Below are 19741 nucleotides of genomic sequence, written 5' to 3'. Positions count from 1 at the left end.
AATTTTAAGATGGGAGCCACCCTAACTCATCTGGTGGAGGTTACTAATACAGCATCATCATCTCTGAAGCAGGTGCCATTAAAAGGAGAAACTAAGTGACACAATTTCTATGTCTGTTTCCTTCGCCTATTTCTTATTTTCATTTTCCTCCCGATATGCTCCAGTAAACTAGTTGCATTTTCATGCAACTCGAAGGATTAGAAAATGGGGTTATGGCAGACAGGCGAATTAAACTCCTGGTAAGCCTATAATCACCACGGCATTCAGATGCAGCTTGAATATATTCCACGCTCAGATTTCATGAGGGCATTGCTGCATCTGGCTCAAATTTCCTGCTCAGGAAATAAAACTCATCAAAAGTGAAGGTCATCATGCTAAGGACTCCCTGTAAACATACAGCCATCTGTGTCTGAGGAGAAGATGCTGCTATAGATTCAGGCTCAACAGATGACTTGATAGCTAATATGGGAGCCCAAGTTATTCTTGGTAAGAATGTCTAGTGTTGCCAAGCCAAACAGAAAGGAGCATTATGCTTTAATGTGTTTACTATGAGCCTGGCTTACCAGCTGACCTCCTGCTGTCTAAGATTGGTTTAATTTGAGAGCTGATATCATGAGATTAAGATAGCATCTGTTTAAAAGCCTCTCTTTTTGCAATCATTACTAAACAGCTAATGGAAAGTAGTCAAAACATAAACAAAAACAACTGGGGTGTAAGTAACGGCCCGAAACGCAACAACTTTAAAAAACCTTTTTGCAACGTATGCATCATCCCCGCACTCTCTGCCTTTTGTGCTTATCTGGTATGGGAGCAGGAGGAGGTGGAGGATGAGGCTAGCCGATTTTGGAGGATTCATTCTCAACCTACTACCATCCGTCTTCTTTGCCATCCCTCTCTCCACCCACCCGATCCCCTCTAGCGAGAGTCATTCTGTGTTAGCATCAGTGTTTCAAGCAGAGATGCAGGAGGATGAAGGAGAGCGACACCATGCCCCATGTAAGGCACACTCAGCCAAGTCCACCCCCTTCTCCTCCTCCATCCGCATCTTTCCTCCTGCTGTCCTCACATCTTTTGCCTTTATGTTCCCCAGATTCATTTGCTTTTTTATTCTTCTTTTCCTGATGTTGTCGTCTTCATCTTACTGTGCAGAATTTGTGTTTGCTTGTGTGCGAGCACAGGCAACTACATACCACAGTGGGCTCTGCTCTGGCTGTCCACTCCGATTTGTCCACTCGGCTGTTCAAAGTGCTCACAGAATGACAGATGGAGAAATAGCAGGGAGAAAGGTGTAGTAAGATTGCAGGCCAAATAGTCGTGAACATTTAAGAGAGGATGAAGGAAGAGAAATGACCGATTTCCAGATTTATGTTTCATTATATTTACATCTTGGTTTCTTCTTCTTCTCTTGCACACCCCCATACACACACTCCCTGCAGTCACTATACATCAATTCTCACATCAAGTCGGCTATGAGACGGTACTTAGAGCACAGGCCACAACATTTTACATTGTGAGAAAAGAATACAAAGTCTCCAGGGTTCAGTGAGAGAGTGTGTGTGTGTGTGTGTGGATCACTTCACACCACAAACACATTTGTCCGGTATTTGAGGGTAGCAAATGAAGCATGTCATTGATTAGCAGTTAGGCCTCAGCTAAGCTGCAGTTTGATTGATAATGGAGAAGAATGTCGCTGGGTCTCCAGTGACATGCCAGTTTATCAGAGCTTATAAGAAATTCAAATTAAATGTATTCATAGAGCTCATAAAACAAGAGCCTTACTCATTTTAATTAGGAAAGATGAATTAAAAACAGGTCTGGATAGGTTATTAAGAAAATTAATTTAATTGGTTGCAAAATGTAGGAAAAGCCTTAAGGAATTATTTGACATTTAGGGACATAAGATTATTTGCTTTGCTGCCGAGAGTTAGTAGAAGAAATAAAAACACACCTATAGCCAGAAGCTGATTAACTATCTGAGCACAAAGACTGGAAACATGATGGGACAGTTAAAATGGATTTATATGGAGACAAGAAAACCCATCTATGAGCGTTTGTAAAGTGTATCTTCAGGGACTTTGTTACCAGCAGGCTGTTGCAAAAAAAAAACATAATTTGTTCCCATCTGTTAAATTACATCTCTGAAAAACGCCAAAGATAACACAGCTTGACAGACACAAAATTGTATTTTTGTATTTTGCGCCAACAAAACGATTCCCAAAGAGCTATTAGCTGCATACCTTGCATAAATCGACAAGGTATGCAGCATGTCTTAAAAAAAATAAAAAGAGAAAACTGGACAAGTGGAAGACTAAAGAAGAGGCGGCTGGCCTAAAAAAAACATCTACGGCAGATGAACAGTAAAGTGATGTCCTTAAAAAATAGGAAAAAAACGTATCCAGCAAAGACCTGACAGAGGACTTGAGAGATGTATTTGGTCCTTCAGTTGACCCATCCACTGTTCACCAAAGCATCATCAGATATGGTTTCCACAGAAGCGTGGCTGTCAATAAGCCACTATTAAGGAAGGGAAACAGGGAGAAAAGGCTGAAGTATGCCAAATGACAGAAAACCGTTCCACTTTTATATAATCATTGCTTGCCAGGTACATTCATTGTGAAAAAAATGTTTAGGGTGGGTGCTGTACAGGGAGAGAACAAGGGTCGAACTCAAAGCTGCAACACTCTTAATGAAAGGGGGTGGGGGTTGGTCCCATCAGTCAGACACTGAACTAACAACAGCTCCTTAATAGGTTAACAGAGTTGGCACAAAGGGAGAGGTCGAAATTAAAAGCTTAAATTCAACATTCAATATTGTCTTTAAATATCATTACTCAACACAATAGCATGAGTTTGCCCCCTTCGTGCCACCCACAAATCAACAAACAAATCGCAAAGACAAAAGATGTAGAGCACGACTTCAGCTGACTCATTGCCCAGGTGTCTGGACTGTATAGGAGTATTTTTCTCTGACACCACACCACACTGATCACTGATTCTGTGTAAGAATCAACAGACTTGTAAATCTGCTTCAGCTTTATCTATCAGTTTGATGCTCTCTGGGTTGGAAGTAAACAGAAAAAGCATAACAAAATGACAACAGGACTCCTGGTTTTACGTAAGCTTAAATCTGAGATACTAATTGATGCTAAAACTTGAGGGATAAGGACATGTATGTGATAAACAGTTTTTGGTCTGAATTAGAATTTTGTCTTCGCTTTTATCAGAAGTATTTGAGAGGAAACAGTCTTGATGACTTGACACATCACAGGGTTAAGATGTTCAGAGAACTGCAATAATTCACTGAGCGCTTGTAGTAGCTAATACATTATTTTACAGTTTCATAAAGCAATAATAACACTGCACAAACAGCCACAGACAGATAAAAGGAATATTTTCTGCCATAGCGAGATACATTAGTGTGCGCAGTTGTGAATTAGAAAGACTGAGCAGAGAGGAAAAGTGAAAGATAAAATGAGCCAGATTGCATGCATGATGCCCACTGGATAAACGCCAGGTAGCAACCAAGTCACAGATCCTCACATTTACACCTTTCCTGCAGAGGCAAGCTGCCCATTAGAACAATATGTGACGGTGTGGACCTGCTGGACTTTAAACCGGGAGGTAACAATCATGTTGAAAAAGCCCACCACTTCTTCTCCAAGCAATTTAACTGTCTTTCACCCACAATAGAACATGAAATTAGAATTAGTCATGCTGCTGGGGTTGGAGAATGATTGCTAGTACATGCAATTGCTCAAAGTGAGATGAGGAGAGACATTGATTTGTGTGATTTAATAGCCTTTATGTGAGCAATGAAAAGATTTTATAAGGAAAAATGTGTCTTATGCAACCTAGACAGACCTACTTGATTGGATTATCTTATGAGTAAAGAAAATTCATAGGTTATATACGGTCTATAATTAAATCTGTGATTTCACTACAGCTCTAATCTGTTTCTCCTACAAAGAATTGGAAACAGACACCATAATGAATGTTTTCTTAACATCCTTCCCACACATTAACCCTGAGCTCCTCAGTTTTTACATACCAGTATTTACGTCCTATTCAGCGCTGTGGTGTTATATAAACACAAAGGCGTTGTGCATTTTTTACTTCGTCAAGCACCTGTTTAAATTAATGATATGGGAGGACAACGTTGGTGAGTCACAGGCTGCTGCAGAACGTAGTTCAGCGGCGCCACCTGTTTCTGTTGAGGGCTCATTTGCATTGGATGAGGGACTTTCTCTGTGCCATCTGAACATTAATTTGCTGCCACAACCAGACAGGCCTGGGAGGTTTGGATCACAAGTGAAATGGACATGTGACTCACCTTCCATTTGTCAGCTTGTTTTGTATTTTGTGAGTAGTAACATAGTCACAGGAGAACTTGCAAGTGTAATTTTTTTTAAGGAAAAAGTCTGTTTCAATGGCTAAATTCTGATATTGAAAACATTTTAAAATATAGGATATTTTCCAACAAAAAGATCAACCTAACAGGAAACTGCTAGATCTGTTGAAGCATGTTATGCTTAATGTCACAAATAAAACACCAGGGCTTGTACAATGCCATTTAATTCCTAAACATTGAATAATCTGTTGCTGAGTAACCATATTCTCAAAAATGATCAAAGGTGTCATTATAAGGGACACCACTGCCCCCTAGAGGTTTTCAATAAAACTGCATGCATTTTTGCTTTGCAGTGGAAATAATTCAGCACAAGAACAAAGTAGCTATTTATGTAGGTGATTGTTCCTTAGTGCCAAAGATCTCACATTTTAAACAGCTTCTAAAAAAATAAATTAATTAACAAGATACACAAAAGATCATCTGACCTGAATACTTCATTGGGGTTGAAAAGCAAAGAAAATGGAAGCAACCACATTGTGTTTCCATGGTCCAGAAGCCAGCTTGACAGGACAAACGCAAGCTTTAAATGAATTTGTTGTGTATTATAAGACATGCTGTCATTGCGGAAGTCTGCATTAGATTAATTTTCTTGGATTAGACAGAAGTGGATTAGACTTTATGCATGTCACCATTACCTCATGGCACAGAAATGAAGTCTCCATCAACCTGCTGGGGTGAATATTTTTGCTTGCTTAGTTATAGTAGCTGCTTTGTAATACCAAAACAGACTGAATGCAAAGTGTGGCTGAACCATACAAGCTTAACAATCATGTAATATTTAGAAGTCAATGGCCACTAAATCAGTCAGTGATATTTACTGTCATATCCTAGCCCATCTATTTGACAACTCTGCAGCATCTGATCCGGCAGATGCACTTTAATCATTTTCTTGTGCTGCTAATGTATTACATGTAATGGATGTTTAAAGTTTACAGAATTACGGTGACAAATGCCCCTCTTGATTTTGCATACATTTATTACCATCATAATATAATTTGAATGTTTGAACAAACATTTTTTTTTCCGCCTGCTTGATGGATTATCCAAAAAGTCTTATTTCTGTACTACAATTCAGAATAACAATAGCATCAACAGATGCCGTAGTGAACAGAGCTTTGGCCTCATGGCAATGTTTACACACACACACACACACAAAGGTCGGATCTGGAACATTGTGAAGAATTGTACCTTTTTTTTTCACAAAAAAACAATGGTTGTATAAGATGAAGTTGTACAAACGTTACATCATTTCTGTAGTGGTTTACATTTACTATAAATGTACCATTTGATTGCAGTACAAAGATTTCCTTTGTGAACAACAATACGACTAAAACAACACATCAAGGACATAATTGAGAAACTACACCATCAAGAGCAATGACTGGACAAGCTGGCAGTAAACTTTGTGACTTGGTGAATCCCTTCACTGATCCGTAATCAAGCTGCAATAACATGCATCAATAATTTTCTAAACAACATTCACTTGATAAGACAAAAACTTTTGCTGCCCTCTGAGCAAACAACGAGGTGAAGGATGAAAACAAATGTCTGCTAGGCAGGAACACGAGTCACAGCACTGGGACAATCAGTGCTCAACAGTTTCAATGTAGTACCATGATGAGCAGGGGCGAACCAGCCCCGGGTTTCCTATCAGAATAAAGAAGCCCTCTCTATATTAGTTTTATCCCTCTTCGCCATGTCTTAAGACTTCAAAGAAAAAAAACCAAAAAAACTTTTTTTTTTTTTTTACCTGGTCTGCATCAGCAACCGTGTCAGAATAGTATTTAGCATAGTTTTACTAACTTGACAACCACATTAGAAATGGTTGAAATCAGATGCGAGGGAGGGTTGCAGAGTTGTTAAAAGTGAAGATGATAAGCAACAAACCACCTTGCAGGGAATCATCATAGCTGACAGAAGGGACAGATGATTAAATGGACTGCGGTTACTTTCCATTATAATTAAATTTGCAGAGATAAAAGGGCCATGTCTCTTCATACTTTACAGATTTTATACACTGTACTCTCATTTAAATCAAAATAAAAAAATCTCAGCCTTCGCTTTTACACTTGATGTACTGCAAATATAAACAGCAACTTTACAAAGAGGCACTTGATTGCACTGAAAAATGCTCAAGACATTAGAAGATGGATTCGTTTCTAATGTAAATCCGAGATATTTCAAGAATATTACACAATAAATGTTGAGTTATCCAAAGTAAATGAACTGCCGAGAAATGACGTTTCCCTTCTCAAACTGAACATATTACAGGAATACAGAACAAGCAAAAGCTCAGACGATAAACAAGGCCACATGCATAATCCTGTAACTTCATTAAAGACCACTTAACTAGGTTTTTGGGATATTTGATTGCATGGCTGATAGTAGAAAATCCCAGATCTGTATTTGTTTTCATACTAAATTTCAGTCCTTTTGCCGACTTTGGTTCCGTATTTGTGTCTAGCAGAAATTCTCTTATGAGACCAGCTTGGCTGCGAATATATTGATTTTCGTGCGACACACCTATCTAGAGCATAAGGTCAGACCAAAATATTAGTGTTCCTAACGAAATATCTCCCTGCTGAAAACCGAGTTATGTACATTGGCACTTTAAGCTACAAAAGGCATGACTTTATTCTAGTATGAGGTCCTTGCTTGCTCTAAATGGAAAAAAGACGGCATGCAACTCTTAACAAAGCATCTTGCGTTCCCAATACATGCAAGAGCATATTGGGTGATTTAAGGCGCATGGAGGGTGGCAATTACTGACAACTAACAGATGAGACGAGACAGCATGCACTATAAACAGAAGGAAAACCACAGAAAGTTGCCTGCTGACACAATCAGAGAGAGGCCTACAAGGCTTAGCCCAACTGCCTCATTTCTCTGCTGCTGTCATATGGCACAGCCATATCATGGCTCCACAGATTCAGGGACAGAAAAAGTCAGTTACTAGTAAACCGATTACAAAATCAATGAAAGTCATTCATGAACATATATAAAAAAAATACATATGTAAACTGATTATCAATAAACATTCAACTTATTCGCCTAAAATAGTAATAAAAACTAAAAATAAAATCATAATGCATAAGGAGTACAAAAGATTACTTTTTTTTTTGTTTTGTTTTGTTTGGCTATACACAGAAACTGCTGATGAACACAAACACTGACCTCGGAGGAATGTCCACCAATCGAAACACTGAAGGCAGCCAAAGGTCAAAGGCCACTATGATACTTTCCTTTGGTATAAGTGTTAAGGTTGATCAAGTCATCGCTTATGTGTGCTGACCTGCTTTGCACTTCATTTGGTGGCGCTCTAATCTCACTGGCTAAGTGCTTACTTTTGGTTTGGTACAAAATGCATTTGTGCTTTTAGTCAATAAAAAAATGCATAGTTCTTATAACTTCAGTCTAAGGAGTACGGCTCTCACAGGCAAAACTCTAGTATTATTAAAGTGCATGTCACTGATACCAACAGCATCAATCTATAAAATGAATGTACTGATCATTCTGCCTGTTCCCTTAAACAAAAAAAGTGGACAAAAATACTGGACAGTACCCTTCCTAAGAACCACAATACCACTCTTCAAATATAAATACTCCAGATAGACTCAGTGGTTCTATATGGAGTGAACACTTAACTTCATGTATCTGAGAAATCCCTTTTTTTTTTTTTAGTTGGCACATCAGGTAAAACTATGGCTTTTTTTTTTTTTTAACATATACATTTATATATATTTGTTTTTACTGCATGGCAACGCAACACTGAACAGTCTTAATTCAGCTGAAGCTCAAATAGGACAAACAACTGCTGAAACTTGGGCACCACTCAAAGACATTGGAGGCTGGTCTCCATGGACGGTTTTAAGATGGCCCAGAGGTCTAGGAGTTTCTACCACCGCCCGCTGACGCTGGCCATGTCGGCATGAAACTGGCGGGAGAGGCGGCCGCTTGCTCCCCCTTCCAGGAAGGAGGATCTGATAGGTGGCTCAAATAGCTTCCTCCGGTTCTTGTTTAGTTCTGAGGAAAAAATAAAGTACAACAAAACATCAGCAGACTCAAAGGTGATACAAATGTGCTTTTTGATGTGGTATGACCACTCCTTATGTTGCTGTGGGAATTGGATCAAATCAAACAAGAAATAATTACAACCAAGAGTATGTTGACATGTTTCGTCAGCCGCCATTGATCAACAATGACAAGTAAATTTGATTGAAATCACCACAGAATTGCTCAGCTAAACACAAGCTCTTTCTGAGTTCTTCTGGTTTTATACAGTACTTCAGACAATTACTTTCATAAAAATGTCTGAGGGACACCCTGGCATCTCCAAGTTATTCTTATGAAACCAGTGTTCTGTTGTTGCCAGCATAAACCTTCACTTTTATTCGTGGAGACCGGCAACTCGCGGCTCTTTTCACTGGCAGACTGACAGGAAGTTGAAACCTGGGTTGCCCTTACTGGTATTCTGTGTCTTCATGAGAGGCAAAAATGCAAAAAGACTGAGACAGACAGAAGCGTGCATATCTCTGTTTTCGGTCAGCAGAGAGGAAAGCTGACCCCATACTTGGCTGAAGTGTCAGGCAGCAAAAGCAATTTTGGCTTTGGATAATTCTACATCCCTAATAATCAGAGTTGGCCTCAACATTTCACGTTGCTAAGCTCACTGTCAACCCTGGCGCTGGTCTGAGGTTTCTGAACTGAGCTTGTACAGACAGCCCGTGACAGGAAGCTCATGCAACAACTTCAGCTATTACCATGTCCAAAATATGATGTCAGTAATGAAGTGTGACGTCCATCACATTAACACTAGAGCAAGCGTGACAACAGTCCAAATCAACATCAGGAGGGCAGCTGCAGCAGCTGGTCAAACATCAGCAGTCATCTGAGAAGAATTTGCTTAAAATCCATTTACTGCTGCTGGTGGAAATTACTGCAGCAGGTTTTCACACATATTTTCAAGATAAATTAGTTACAATAAACTGTCTAAACCTTTTTTTTTTAATGTAATTGTCTATATATAACAGGGCTCTCATCTCCAGTGGTTGGTTGTGCAGCTGACCTCTGTCCGCTGGATTGCTCTACTTGCCTTTTGCACAGCTGGGCTCCACTCAGATTTGTTGCAGCGACAGACAAAATAGAAGATATAATGAAACACACAAGCCTTTTGCAAGGCTGAGCTGGTGGAATCAGGCTCCAGCTAGTATCAGTGACTATCAGCGAAGTGCAGGGACAACTTGAGACTTAGGTGGCTGCATGTGGCTATGTCTGTTTTTTGGTGCATTTTTTTCAACATTTTATCTTTACTGAACAACCAACAGCATGCAGAGACAATGTAACACATGTAAGATGTGCATGCACTTTTTCATGTGTACCTGAAATAGCCAGGAGCATTTTCCTCCGTGCACCAAAGGTGGTGATTCCTAATTCCTTCAGGTCCTGGTCTGTTAGAGTCAGGAATGTTTGGAGGTCAATCTGGAAAAAGTAACAAACCCATTTATTACCAACATTTCAACATTAATCACGATCAACCACAAATGTCATGACAATAACAAATGGTTTCCTTATCAATAACTAAATCCAGCATTATTAATATTTTCTTTTAACAAATGACCTGATGATAAATACTGCGCACAAAGCATGTTCATGTGGACAAATGGAATGTAAGAGCATAACAACCTCCAATACATCCTTCAGCACATGCTGTGTGTTTGTCATACACATGCAGAGAAATGTAGTAATAAAAAACACGTTATAAAAAAAAACAATCAGGACTGTGACTAACTGCATTGAGGGAATTCAAGAATTTGAGAAGTGACATAATTCACAGAACAGCAGAAGAGTAACATTTTTTCTTTTAGCAGAACACTTATTGTACTGATTGATTAGTCACGCTCTTTGTTTTATTTAGTCTATTTTTTTATCCTTAGTTGTTGTCTTTTATATTTGTTTTCACTATTCTATTCATTGATTAATATTCTTGTTCTTTTTCCATTGCGTTTCCAGCTTTATTATAATGATGTATATGGACGGGGTTTTTTATTTTGGGTTCATCACGTTCACCTAAGCTGAAATCAGCTATAAAGTTGTTTCACTCACAGTCCCTAGAATGAAAGGGTCTTGTAATGCCGTATTATTATCATATGTTTTATATTTCTATAGACATTATATGCTGTAAATCATTTGTGCCCCAACATGCGTAAATGAGTAAATGAGAGAAATTTCTCACAATTACACTAAAGAAAAAGTTATGAAGTCACTAACATTTATCCTTATGGGACCACCAATGTGGCAGAGCGATCAGCAGTTTGAAACAAAACGATATACGTCTCAAACTGTTGGTCTTTCCCACATAATTACCATCTCTACGGCTGCTGCTCTTGCATGAACAAATGTAAAATTTAACACCTTGGGCTGTTTTGGAAAACGCCTCCTTCAGTTTGACAGACCATTACTAAAAATCATACAGCTAGAAAATCTGCTAGAAAGCTGACTGTCTTTACTACCTCTTGTTGCTGGAAGACATCTGTGTATTTCCCCAAGCCCAGCTTGCTGAAGAGCTCAGGCAGGTCGGAGCCTTTCAGGGATGAGTTCAGGCTGCAGCCATTGCTGCCAGTTACTGAAGAGATGGAGTCCATGTAGTTGCTGCTGCTGAGGTAATGCTCTGCAGCTACATGTTCAAGATTTAAAAGAAAAAGAGAGAAAATAACCCCACAATGATGAAGCAAAAGGTTAGTCATTGACATCTGTCAATTCAAGTAGAGTCATAAAAAGAAATGATATGTAGCTTTAAGTGATGACAAGTTCCATGTCAAGAAATGGAGTTGTATCAAAAGGTATATGATCAAATATAAAAAGTACAAGAAGTTTGTGCTTTTGACAAGCTACATTTGGTATAACAAACACTTCCTTTGGAAATAAGCTGAACTGTCATCCTTTAACCCTTTGAATTACATTTACCAGAAAAACAAACAAGGATTCAAACCCTGAAACTGTGTGTGGAGGTAAGAGTGTCCACAGCAAAACTTAAAACAAGTTCACTTGGCTTTTCTCTGAAGTTTCCCTTTTTCATTTCATCATTACATTACATGTTACATTTTCAAGCTCGTTATACAGAAAAATAAATCAAAATATGACATTTCCTTCTTAATGATGTCCCTCAATCAATGCCAAAAATGTAAAGTGCTGGTTACAAGGATGCAACAAAAATACTGACCAGATTTGTTCTGCTTCCTCTTTGGACTGCTGACAGCGGAGGGGAACTCAGTGTGGTTTGGCAGGCCATTACCGGTGCCGTTTCTCTCCCTCCAGTTGTCAGAATCACTACCACTTCCCACACCTTCTCGGCTGCTAGATCGAGACAAGGACAGCGGGGAACCCTGAGAGGAAACACAAAGAAAATATTCATATTTAGAGAGTTGCTCTTAATGAAAGAAAAGCTGAGCTGACTGCACCGATTATGAATCTATGGTTAAAAAATATATAGTTATTTTTCCAACTTTGCTCAGTATTTCACTATGACCTGGTCACGCCGAGGTGAAACACCACACTCTTATCAAAGAACAAGTAATTACGGTAAGTAACCCAATGTTTCCATTAATTCTGATTATATATATATAAAATATATATATATATTTATTGTACACATAATCACAATAAATCCTAGAAAAGTGAACTAATTTGATGAAAACATTAAGGTCTTGCGTGTCTCACCTCATACGTGGTGCTCATGCTGGGTTTATATGAGACATGATTGGCTCTCCGCAGCTCCTTGATGGTCTCAGCTGGCATGGACTTTGAGAAGCCCAGACCACTCCATGTGTTGGTAGGGGTCCGCACCTCAGTCACCACAGGCTTCTTCAACATAGCTGTAAAAAACAGTCAGCAAGTGATGCAAATATATACACAGATAATACCAAACAAATCCTATACTTTAAAAGCAGAATAGAAAGTATTCTTTTTCAGGGGACATATAACCGTTGATAAGCTTTCAGGTACTGTAGGATCAGATGGGACACAAACGTCAACTTACCTTTGGTTGCCAACAGCTTCTTCTGTTCATAGTCAAATGCCTGAAAATACAGCCGACAGCTTTATCAATTTAATTCTCTTAATCTTAACAAGAAAAAAAAAATGTGTAAGATAAATGTGTGTGTTTGATGCCTGACAGTTTACCTGCATGTTTGCAAACGAAGTCTGCGGTCCCAGTCGGATTCTCTCCCTCTCGTTTTGCTGTGCTGCCCTTTCGGCTGCCCGCTCACTCCCTGGTGCCCTCTTATCTGCCACAGGACTGTCTGACGAGCTGGACTCAGCATCCGAGAGAAGACAGTCGGAACTGTTGGAATTACAAAGGAAGTGTATCATGAGTGAAAAAAATGAGCCCAGCAGATTACTCTTTACCTGATAAGTTCCACACTCATCAGGTTTAAGTGGAGATGGGATTCTATTATTTACAAACATCTAGTTATTCTAGTAACAATGCTGTCCATATCAGTAGAACATAGTCCATGTGACAACCAATACCTAAAATTCTAACATCTAAATATGGAGAGAACCAACATCGTTACTTTTGTCCAAAACAAAGACATGCACAGCTTGCTTCTGGGAGACATCTTCCTTTCATCTATGCGTAAAGGAATTAATGGAGGACTCCAAACTGTACCAACGTGAGCTGTGAAAGCTTTCCGAAGAGGTGCTAAACAGGAACAAGAAAAACTATGAACGATCGCTCGATTCAAACTTACTGTAGATGGGAGTTCTTGGTGCCTTGCAGGAGCTCCACAGCCTGTCGTTTCCCTGATGATGTCTTACATGAAGCCAGCATCTGTTTCAGCTCATTCCCATTAGCTGAATGAGAGGGGCTTCTCGGCATGCCCACCTCTACAAATGTATCGGAGCCTGAAGGAACAAAACATTTTTTTCTTTTTAAACTATCGAGTGTCTTATGTACAGAAAACCCACAACAGCAGCAGAACGATTTCAGGTCTCATCTCATTTCTTTATCTTTACTGCATACATACACAGTCTCCTTTCAGCAGTGATTGGGGTCACTCGGTGTAACCGTTTAGTGTGGCTTAGGGCCATGAAAGTGTAACAGGTCTCACTTGGATCCTGGATTAATTAAAACCACAGCAGCTGTGATTATGGTTGCTCTGCCGTCAGCCTCAAAGGAACCTGCTCTGTGTAACAAGGTATTGCATGTGTGTGTGAATATGTGTGCATATGTTCAAGAATATGTGAGCACATGAACCGCATAGAATAAGATAATACAATGTCAGTCAATGTTCTAAAACCCTTTGGAGTTTTTACATTCGAAAATTCCCCTGACCTTCTTCAATCCACAATGCACAGCTGAACCGGACTGGAACAGCCAGTCCAAACACATTCTGCAACACAGGAGGAGGTGAGGGAGGGGGATGAAAACTTACCAGGACGCACCACATCGGGGGAGAAACAGCTCAGAAAACAGTGGGGAAAAATGAGATGCGTGAGAGTGAAGGTTTGAGGGGAAAACCACGAGTGTAAGACACAGAGGAAATGAGGGCCTTTCTGAACCGCGAGGAGACCAGCAGTTAATCTGTCTCCGTTCCAATAAATGTAGTCAGAGGGAGCATGAGGTTAGGTGGACAGTATAGAGAAACAGAGAAAAGTCTACTCTACACATTTTCCTCAGTGTGGTTTTCAGAGTAACATAAATCTCGAGAGGAAAATCTTGAATTGGACATTTATATTCATTCTGCAAGGCTGAAGTTGAAAAAAGTTACATTTTTTTGTCCATCCAAGGTTGCAATAACATATAAATCATAGGACTGTTTTAAACAAATGAGAAACTGGACAGAACTGATATTTGGAAGGAAGGAGAAAATTTGAACATGAGCAAAAACATGTGGGTGGTTTGTATGTCCTTCATTGATAAATTCTGTTTATATTACGATGGTTCCTAAAGTTTTTTAAGAATTAACATAACTAAAACTTAAAAGATACCTAAAAAGAAATTATAGCAAACTTTGACGCTTGTACAAAGTTAAACTTAGGCTGAGAAAACAATATTTAGAGTACAGATCCTCACCGCTGTCTTGTACATTAAAGAAACTCAAAAATAATATCACATTCCTCATTTACTATTTGGAAAATTACCTGAGAATGCATGAGCTATCTATGGTACCTACGCCAGGCCAGTTGTATTTCTGTATGAAAATTACCTTCATCTGGGTTGGACTTGCTCGATAGCGGTTCTGACGGATTGTGTCCGCTGGCCTCTTGGGCAGAGTCACATGGAGCTGGACTCAAAACTGTTTCTGCAAGTGCTGCTGTTGCTAACCTCCCATAGACTGAACCAGGATGCTGTATGTGGGGAAAACATGACGGTTAACAACAACAAAATAAAAATTTCAAGAATTTCAAAGTGGACTCACAAGATACAGTAAGAAAACAAGGTCAACCTTGACATGTCCATTAAGAGTGCAGTCGGGGACCCCGTTTTGCTGCTTGTCTATGGGGGCGAGGCCAGGTGGAGGAGATGGTGTGTTGTGTGTGTAACCCTGCACGCTTGACAGCAGGATGCTGCTCAGGGTGGCCTGAGTGGCAGGGTGCAGCAACAGCTGAGATGAGAAGCCTGAATCAAAAGCATGGGAGGATCATCAATTTTCAACATTTGAATAATTCATAAAGGAAATGCCCATCTGAAGGCTTCCTGTGTGTCTATGAATCTCCCTGTTCACTCAGAACGATAACTGAAATATCAGTAGTTATACATCAAAGAGTGCACATTTATCCACAAGTTGCATGCATTTTACATCATGTGCACAGTGATTCTCCACAGTATTACAGCAGATTGAAAAATAATTCCTCCAAATTGAACCAATGTTCTAAAAGAAAAGATCCTAATAATGTTGTATACGAACTCTGGGTGCTGGTGAGTGAACTGGGCCAGAGTGAGGGGGAGGGTGCGGGGGTGCTCGGCGTCTGAAGAGGGCTCAGAGATGAGTTTAGGCTGTTCAGTACAGCATTTGGGGCGGCAGAGTTGGGGAGAGAGTGTGGCGCCGTCGCACCCAGGAAACCTGCGAGGAAGAGAAAGACACAGGGGAAAAGAATGGAAGGAACAGATCAGCGGTGGTCCTGTCAACGCACGGAGCCATTTTTCAATTTAATCACATGTTACGCTGCAGCCCACAGAAAACAATCTTAGTCTTCCAGCAATTTAACTGGAATTCCATCAAACTGCCATCAACCAGACAACGAATGAGAGAAAGAATTTCTTACATTTCTACAAGGTCACGGATACAAAAGTATATATCTAGCGTATCCTCATACCCAATAAAACCCTATTATTGAAAGCGCCAACAATATGGTGCTTTAACCCAAACACAGTGTATGAAAACAGAAAGAAGCAGGTCTGTGGCTTTAACAAGGGGCTACTTTGGCTCCAGGAATAAGGCCAGGGATTCCTCTGGCAGACTGGTCTGTAATCTGAGGAATAGAGGCATGTAGCAATTACTAAAGGCCAGGATGTGGCCATCCACAGCTTCACCCCTTGTTTTTTTTACAAAAAATTTTTTTTTTTACAAAAAATAATACAAAAATATACAAAAATATGCTCATTACATTTGTTGGGAAAAAAACAAACAAACAAAAAATAGTTATTTAAAAAAAAAGTTATACACTGAATACCTACATAACTGAAAAATGTAAACGTTTCTGTGATGGAATTTAAAAAAAAAATTTTTTTAAAAGCAAATGAACACAAATACAGACTGAGCCAGTGGTCACTCACACCGCATGACCTTTTTACTCATTACCCTATGGCTGCAAAAATAAACATGCTTCAAACACAATCAGGAATATCTGAGTAATGTTACAGTATGGTTCAATGGTTGGCACTCAATTAAATGATTGAATCACTTATTATAGAGATAAACTCTGATTAATCTCCTATTGGCATGTGCTTATAGCCATGAGCAACTTCCTGTTCTATCTGCCTTTGAAACATAATTCATGTCCTTGTTTTTTTTTTTTTTTGTGTTTTTTTTTTTTAAATATGGTCTGAATCCCAAATATGTTATCACATATCAGCATAAAGCAGATAAATGAAGCAAAAATATTTGTCTTCCAATACTTGCAATCACCCTTACAGACAAACACCTCCTGACATCTGCTCCAAGCTGATCTCTGCCTCTATATTGCCGTCTGTGCTGCAGACAAACTCATACAAAGATCAGATTTGTAATAATCTTTTGATACATAAGGTTACGATTCATTTGAAGCAGAGCAGCCACATTTGTCTTGAGGTTATTTTCTGATGGTTGGATGATCAAAGATCTGTGCATGTGGGACTTCTTGGTTTGAAAATCAAATCATCACGGTGAGATCCGAACTGCAAACAACTCCTACAGTAAAGGGCATCCAGATGCCATGACATGACTCACCGCCTGTGATTTATGATAATGTTGCCTGTAATATTTGTGCCTTTAAAAATCAACTACAAACAATAAATCAGTAAACAAAGTGACAGCAGGCTTTCTGCGACATCTGTGGGGGAATCAGCAAAGGACAATCTGTAAAAAAAATGGAGTATGTGACTGGTCCTGATGGGAAGGATACTGATGTATGAGGACGTTAATTCTTCTCATTACCCAGATTACTCAGCCCCAGGCCAGCTGAGGTCAGGATGTCCAGGCCAACGGGGCAGATGAGGGACGGGCATTGACCGTTAGTGGTGGGATTCAGTGCCACAGAGGGTGAAGAAGAAGACACTCCGTTGCTCTCAAGACCCAAAAGGAATTTTCGAGCTTCGTACATGTTGACTGCATTCCTCTCTACGCTCTTCACAATCACTGACTGGAAGAGATCAAAAGACAAGAAAGAGATGTTTAGAAACTGAGAACAAACAAGTGGGGTTGACAAAGACATCAGGAAAATGGAAGGGAGGGAAGAGAGCAAAGAAGACAAAAAAGAAGAGGCGGGGGGGGGGGGGGGGGGGGGGGGGGGGGGCATGAGAAAGAGGAAAAGGAGGAACACATAGGGAGGAGGGAGGGACAGATAGGGCAGGGAATGTTGGCACCAGAGATAGGGAGTGAAAGGGAGGCTAAGCGGGAGACAAACATAAATGGGAGGAAGGAAGAGAGAATTAAGGGTAGATTAGAAAGATAAACATTGAACCAGTGTGGGAGAGACAAGAAGACACAGGAGCAACGTTTGCGAGAAAGCGTTTCTACATCAGTTAATAAACATTCAAAACATTTTTGTCTCCGATATGACTGAGAAAAATATTAAGAAATTGATTAAGAAATAGTAAATGCTTTGACGATTACACCATGAGGCACAAAATCAAAAATAACAAGAAAAAAATGAAAAATTCCTACATTTCCAACATCACCGGAAAACCCTGCCCTTCATAAATATCAAATACAAAAAGAAAGTAAACAGTAATCATGTTCTTTCTGCCTTCTTAGCGAACTTTTGAAAAATGGTTTCCAAACACCATCGCTCTCTCCGACCCAAACCCATACAGCTTTTATAGGTCTGCCAAACGGCCGGGAGCACACGGGGTATGGCATGGACTCTGACAGGCCTTTTGGGTGACTGCTGTCACCTCGTTAAAATGTTTGAGTGAAGGGTTCTTAAGTGGATCTGGGCTGGGTCAGTGTTTACTCTGGCACCTCCACTTTTGTCCCCATAGGCCTGTCTGGTTTAGGCATCGAGCCCTGGCTCAGGGTGGGATGTGGGCACCTCAAAGAGACTGACAGGAATAAGCTCTGAAATATTATTAGGAATATTAACTGTTGCTGAGAGGCAGACCATGACTTACACTGGAGGTATGTTTTGAAAAGAAAGTGCCAAGTGTATTTAAGAGTCTACATGTCATTGTATAATTTGAAAATATCGCAACATATTACATTAATGCAGGTTGTATAAACCGAAAAGTAAAAACCGAAAAGTAAAAAACGTCTAAATGACTACCCAAGAACAAAGTTGGAATAGATGAGGAATAACAAGAACGCTGTAGTCTGTCAGGTGAAACATGCACGACAGGCTGTATGCAGAGGAGACAGGTGACCGACCGGATTCCAACTCTGGCACCTTTTCCAGTGTTTGTCTTGGGTTCGAGTTTTTCCCTTCTCAGTTCCATCAAACAGTGATGAAACATGGCAGGCAGAATTTACTTTGATGCCATGCTGTGTCATCTGATCAAGAGTCATTCTGGTGCAGCTGCGGCTGCCTTGTTTCTCTGACTGACATGACATTTAAACAGTAGCAGCTGTGTTTTCCTAAGGCTGAAAAGTTAGCAAACATTTTCTTCCAATCTTTAAAATTTACTTTGGCTTTAGTGAAAAAATATTGGATTAATCTTACTCATCTCGCGTTTTGGGAATCTTTCCGATCAGGGACTGTGCAGACTTATATGTACCATAAGAATATATAAATATATGGCAACATATATGGCTCATTCTGTCATTTCTTGTGAAAGCCATCACTGTATTCTCTATACACTGAAAAACAGATACAAAAAAGCTTTCTGGCTCCATTTGTAGTTTCTTAGCAGTCTGAGTTGTATTGACCAATCACGTTTGTGTTGTCCTCGTGTGTGAAGGTAAACAGTGTGGACAGCAAGCAAGACCCAACGTAACGGTCTGCGCAGGCACAATCTTAAAATCAGACAATAATCTGACTTTTTTACTCTAGCTACACTGGAAACTCAAACACTTGCTGTTGCCTCTAAGGGCCCTTAATCAGCAAACTGATGTGAAGAACCAGCAGCGATGAGAGGCCCCCTGATTGGTCTCCTTGTGTCGCCAGTGTCTGTACAAAACAGCACATGTACATATCACAAAGACTGCGTCCATCTGCCAGCAAGGATGTGCAATATATGTCTGGGCAAGAGGACACAGTTTGTCAGTGCAGAAAGGGGCAACAGGATGGACATTATACAATAAGGGAAACTGGAAGGCTGAGTAGATAAAAAACACGTGACTTAGTTTACATTCTTGTGTTTTTCTGTAATGTGAAACAGAGCTGGCCTCTCTTGAGTCATGATTATCAGCTGGTCTTTAATTTCTTCACTCCGTATGTTGTTATGAAAGTGTTGTTTGTTTTGGAGAAACGATGATGACAAGTCATGCCGTCTCCCTTTCTTATTCACTTATTTGCTAAACTGAACAGCCAATCGAAGGGAACTCTCTCCCACACAGGGTTAAATCAGCAAAAGTGAAAAAAAGAAGGATAAAAAAAAAGAAAAACACTGATGAATTCAGAAGATGTTGATGGGGCATTTGCACCAAGAATACAAGACAGGCAGACGGTGTCCAGCGGTCAGTTGTCAGCTCGGTGTAAT

General features: G+C 39.9%; 1 protein-coding gene across 1 annotated transcript in view; it reads right to left on the bottom strand.

Annotated features, from left to right (window-relative positions):
* Positions 1-5365: 5365 nt before the first annotated feature.
* The window catches only part of LOC140312917 (protein bicaudal C homolog 1-like), a 59553-nt gene continuing 45177 nt past the window's right edge, over positions 5366-19741 (bottom strand). Inside the window, exons 10-21 of the mRNA XM_072390804.1 lie at positions 17043-17247; positions 15315-15470; positions 14853-15025; positions 14613-14754; positions 13155-13308; positions 12586-12745; positions 12443-12482; positions 12124-12278; positions 11627-11789; positions 10917-11080; positions 9786-9885; positions 5366-8430 (exon numbers count right to left, since the gene is read on the bottom strand). Of these exons, the coding sequence (XP_072246905.1) occupies positions 8303-8430; positions 9786-9885; positions 10917-11080; positions 11627-11789; positions 12124-12278; positions 12443-12482; positions 12586-12745; positions 13155-13308; positions 14613-14754; positions 14853-15025; positions 15315-15470; positions 17043-17247 (1740 nt within the window). The 3' untranslated portion in view covers positions 5366-8302. The remainder of the gene's footprint in view (positions 8431-9785; positions 9886-10916; positions 11081-11626; positions 11790-12123; positions 12279-12442; positions 12483-12585; positions 12746-13154; positions 13309-14612; positions 14755-14852; positions 15026-15314; positions 15471-17042; positions 17248-19741) is intronic.

Source organism: Leuresthes tenuis, unplaced genomic scaffold (genome assembly GCF_036924035.1).
Source record: "Leuresthes tenuis unplaced genomic scaffold, fLeuTen1.0.hap1 SCAF_8, whole genome shotgun sequence".
Lineage (NCBI taxonomy): Eukaryota > Metazoa > Chordata > Actinopteri > Atheriniformes > Atherinopsidae > Leuresthes > Leuresthes tenuis.
The sequence above is the reverse complement of the archived record's forward strand: the minus strand, read 5'-3'. Positions and strand labels throughout refer to the sequence as shown.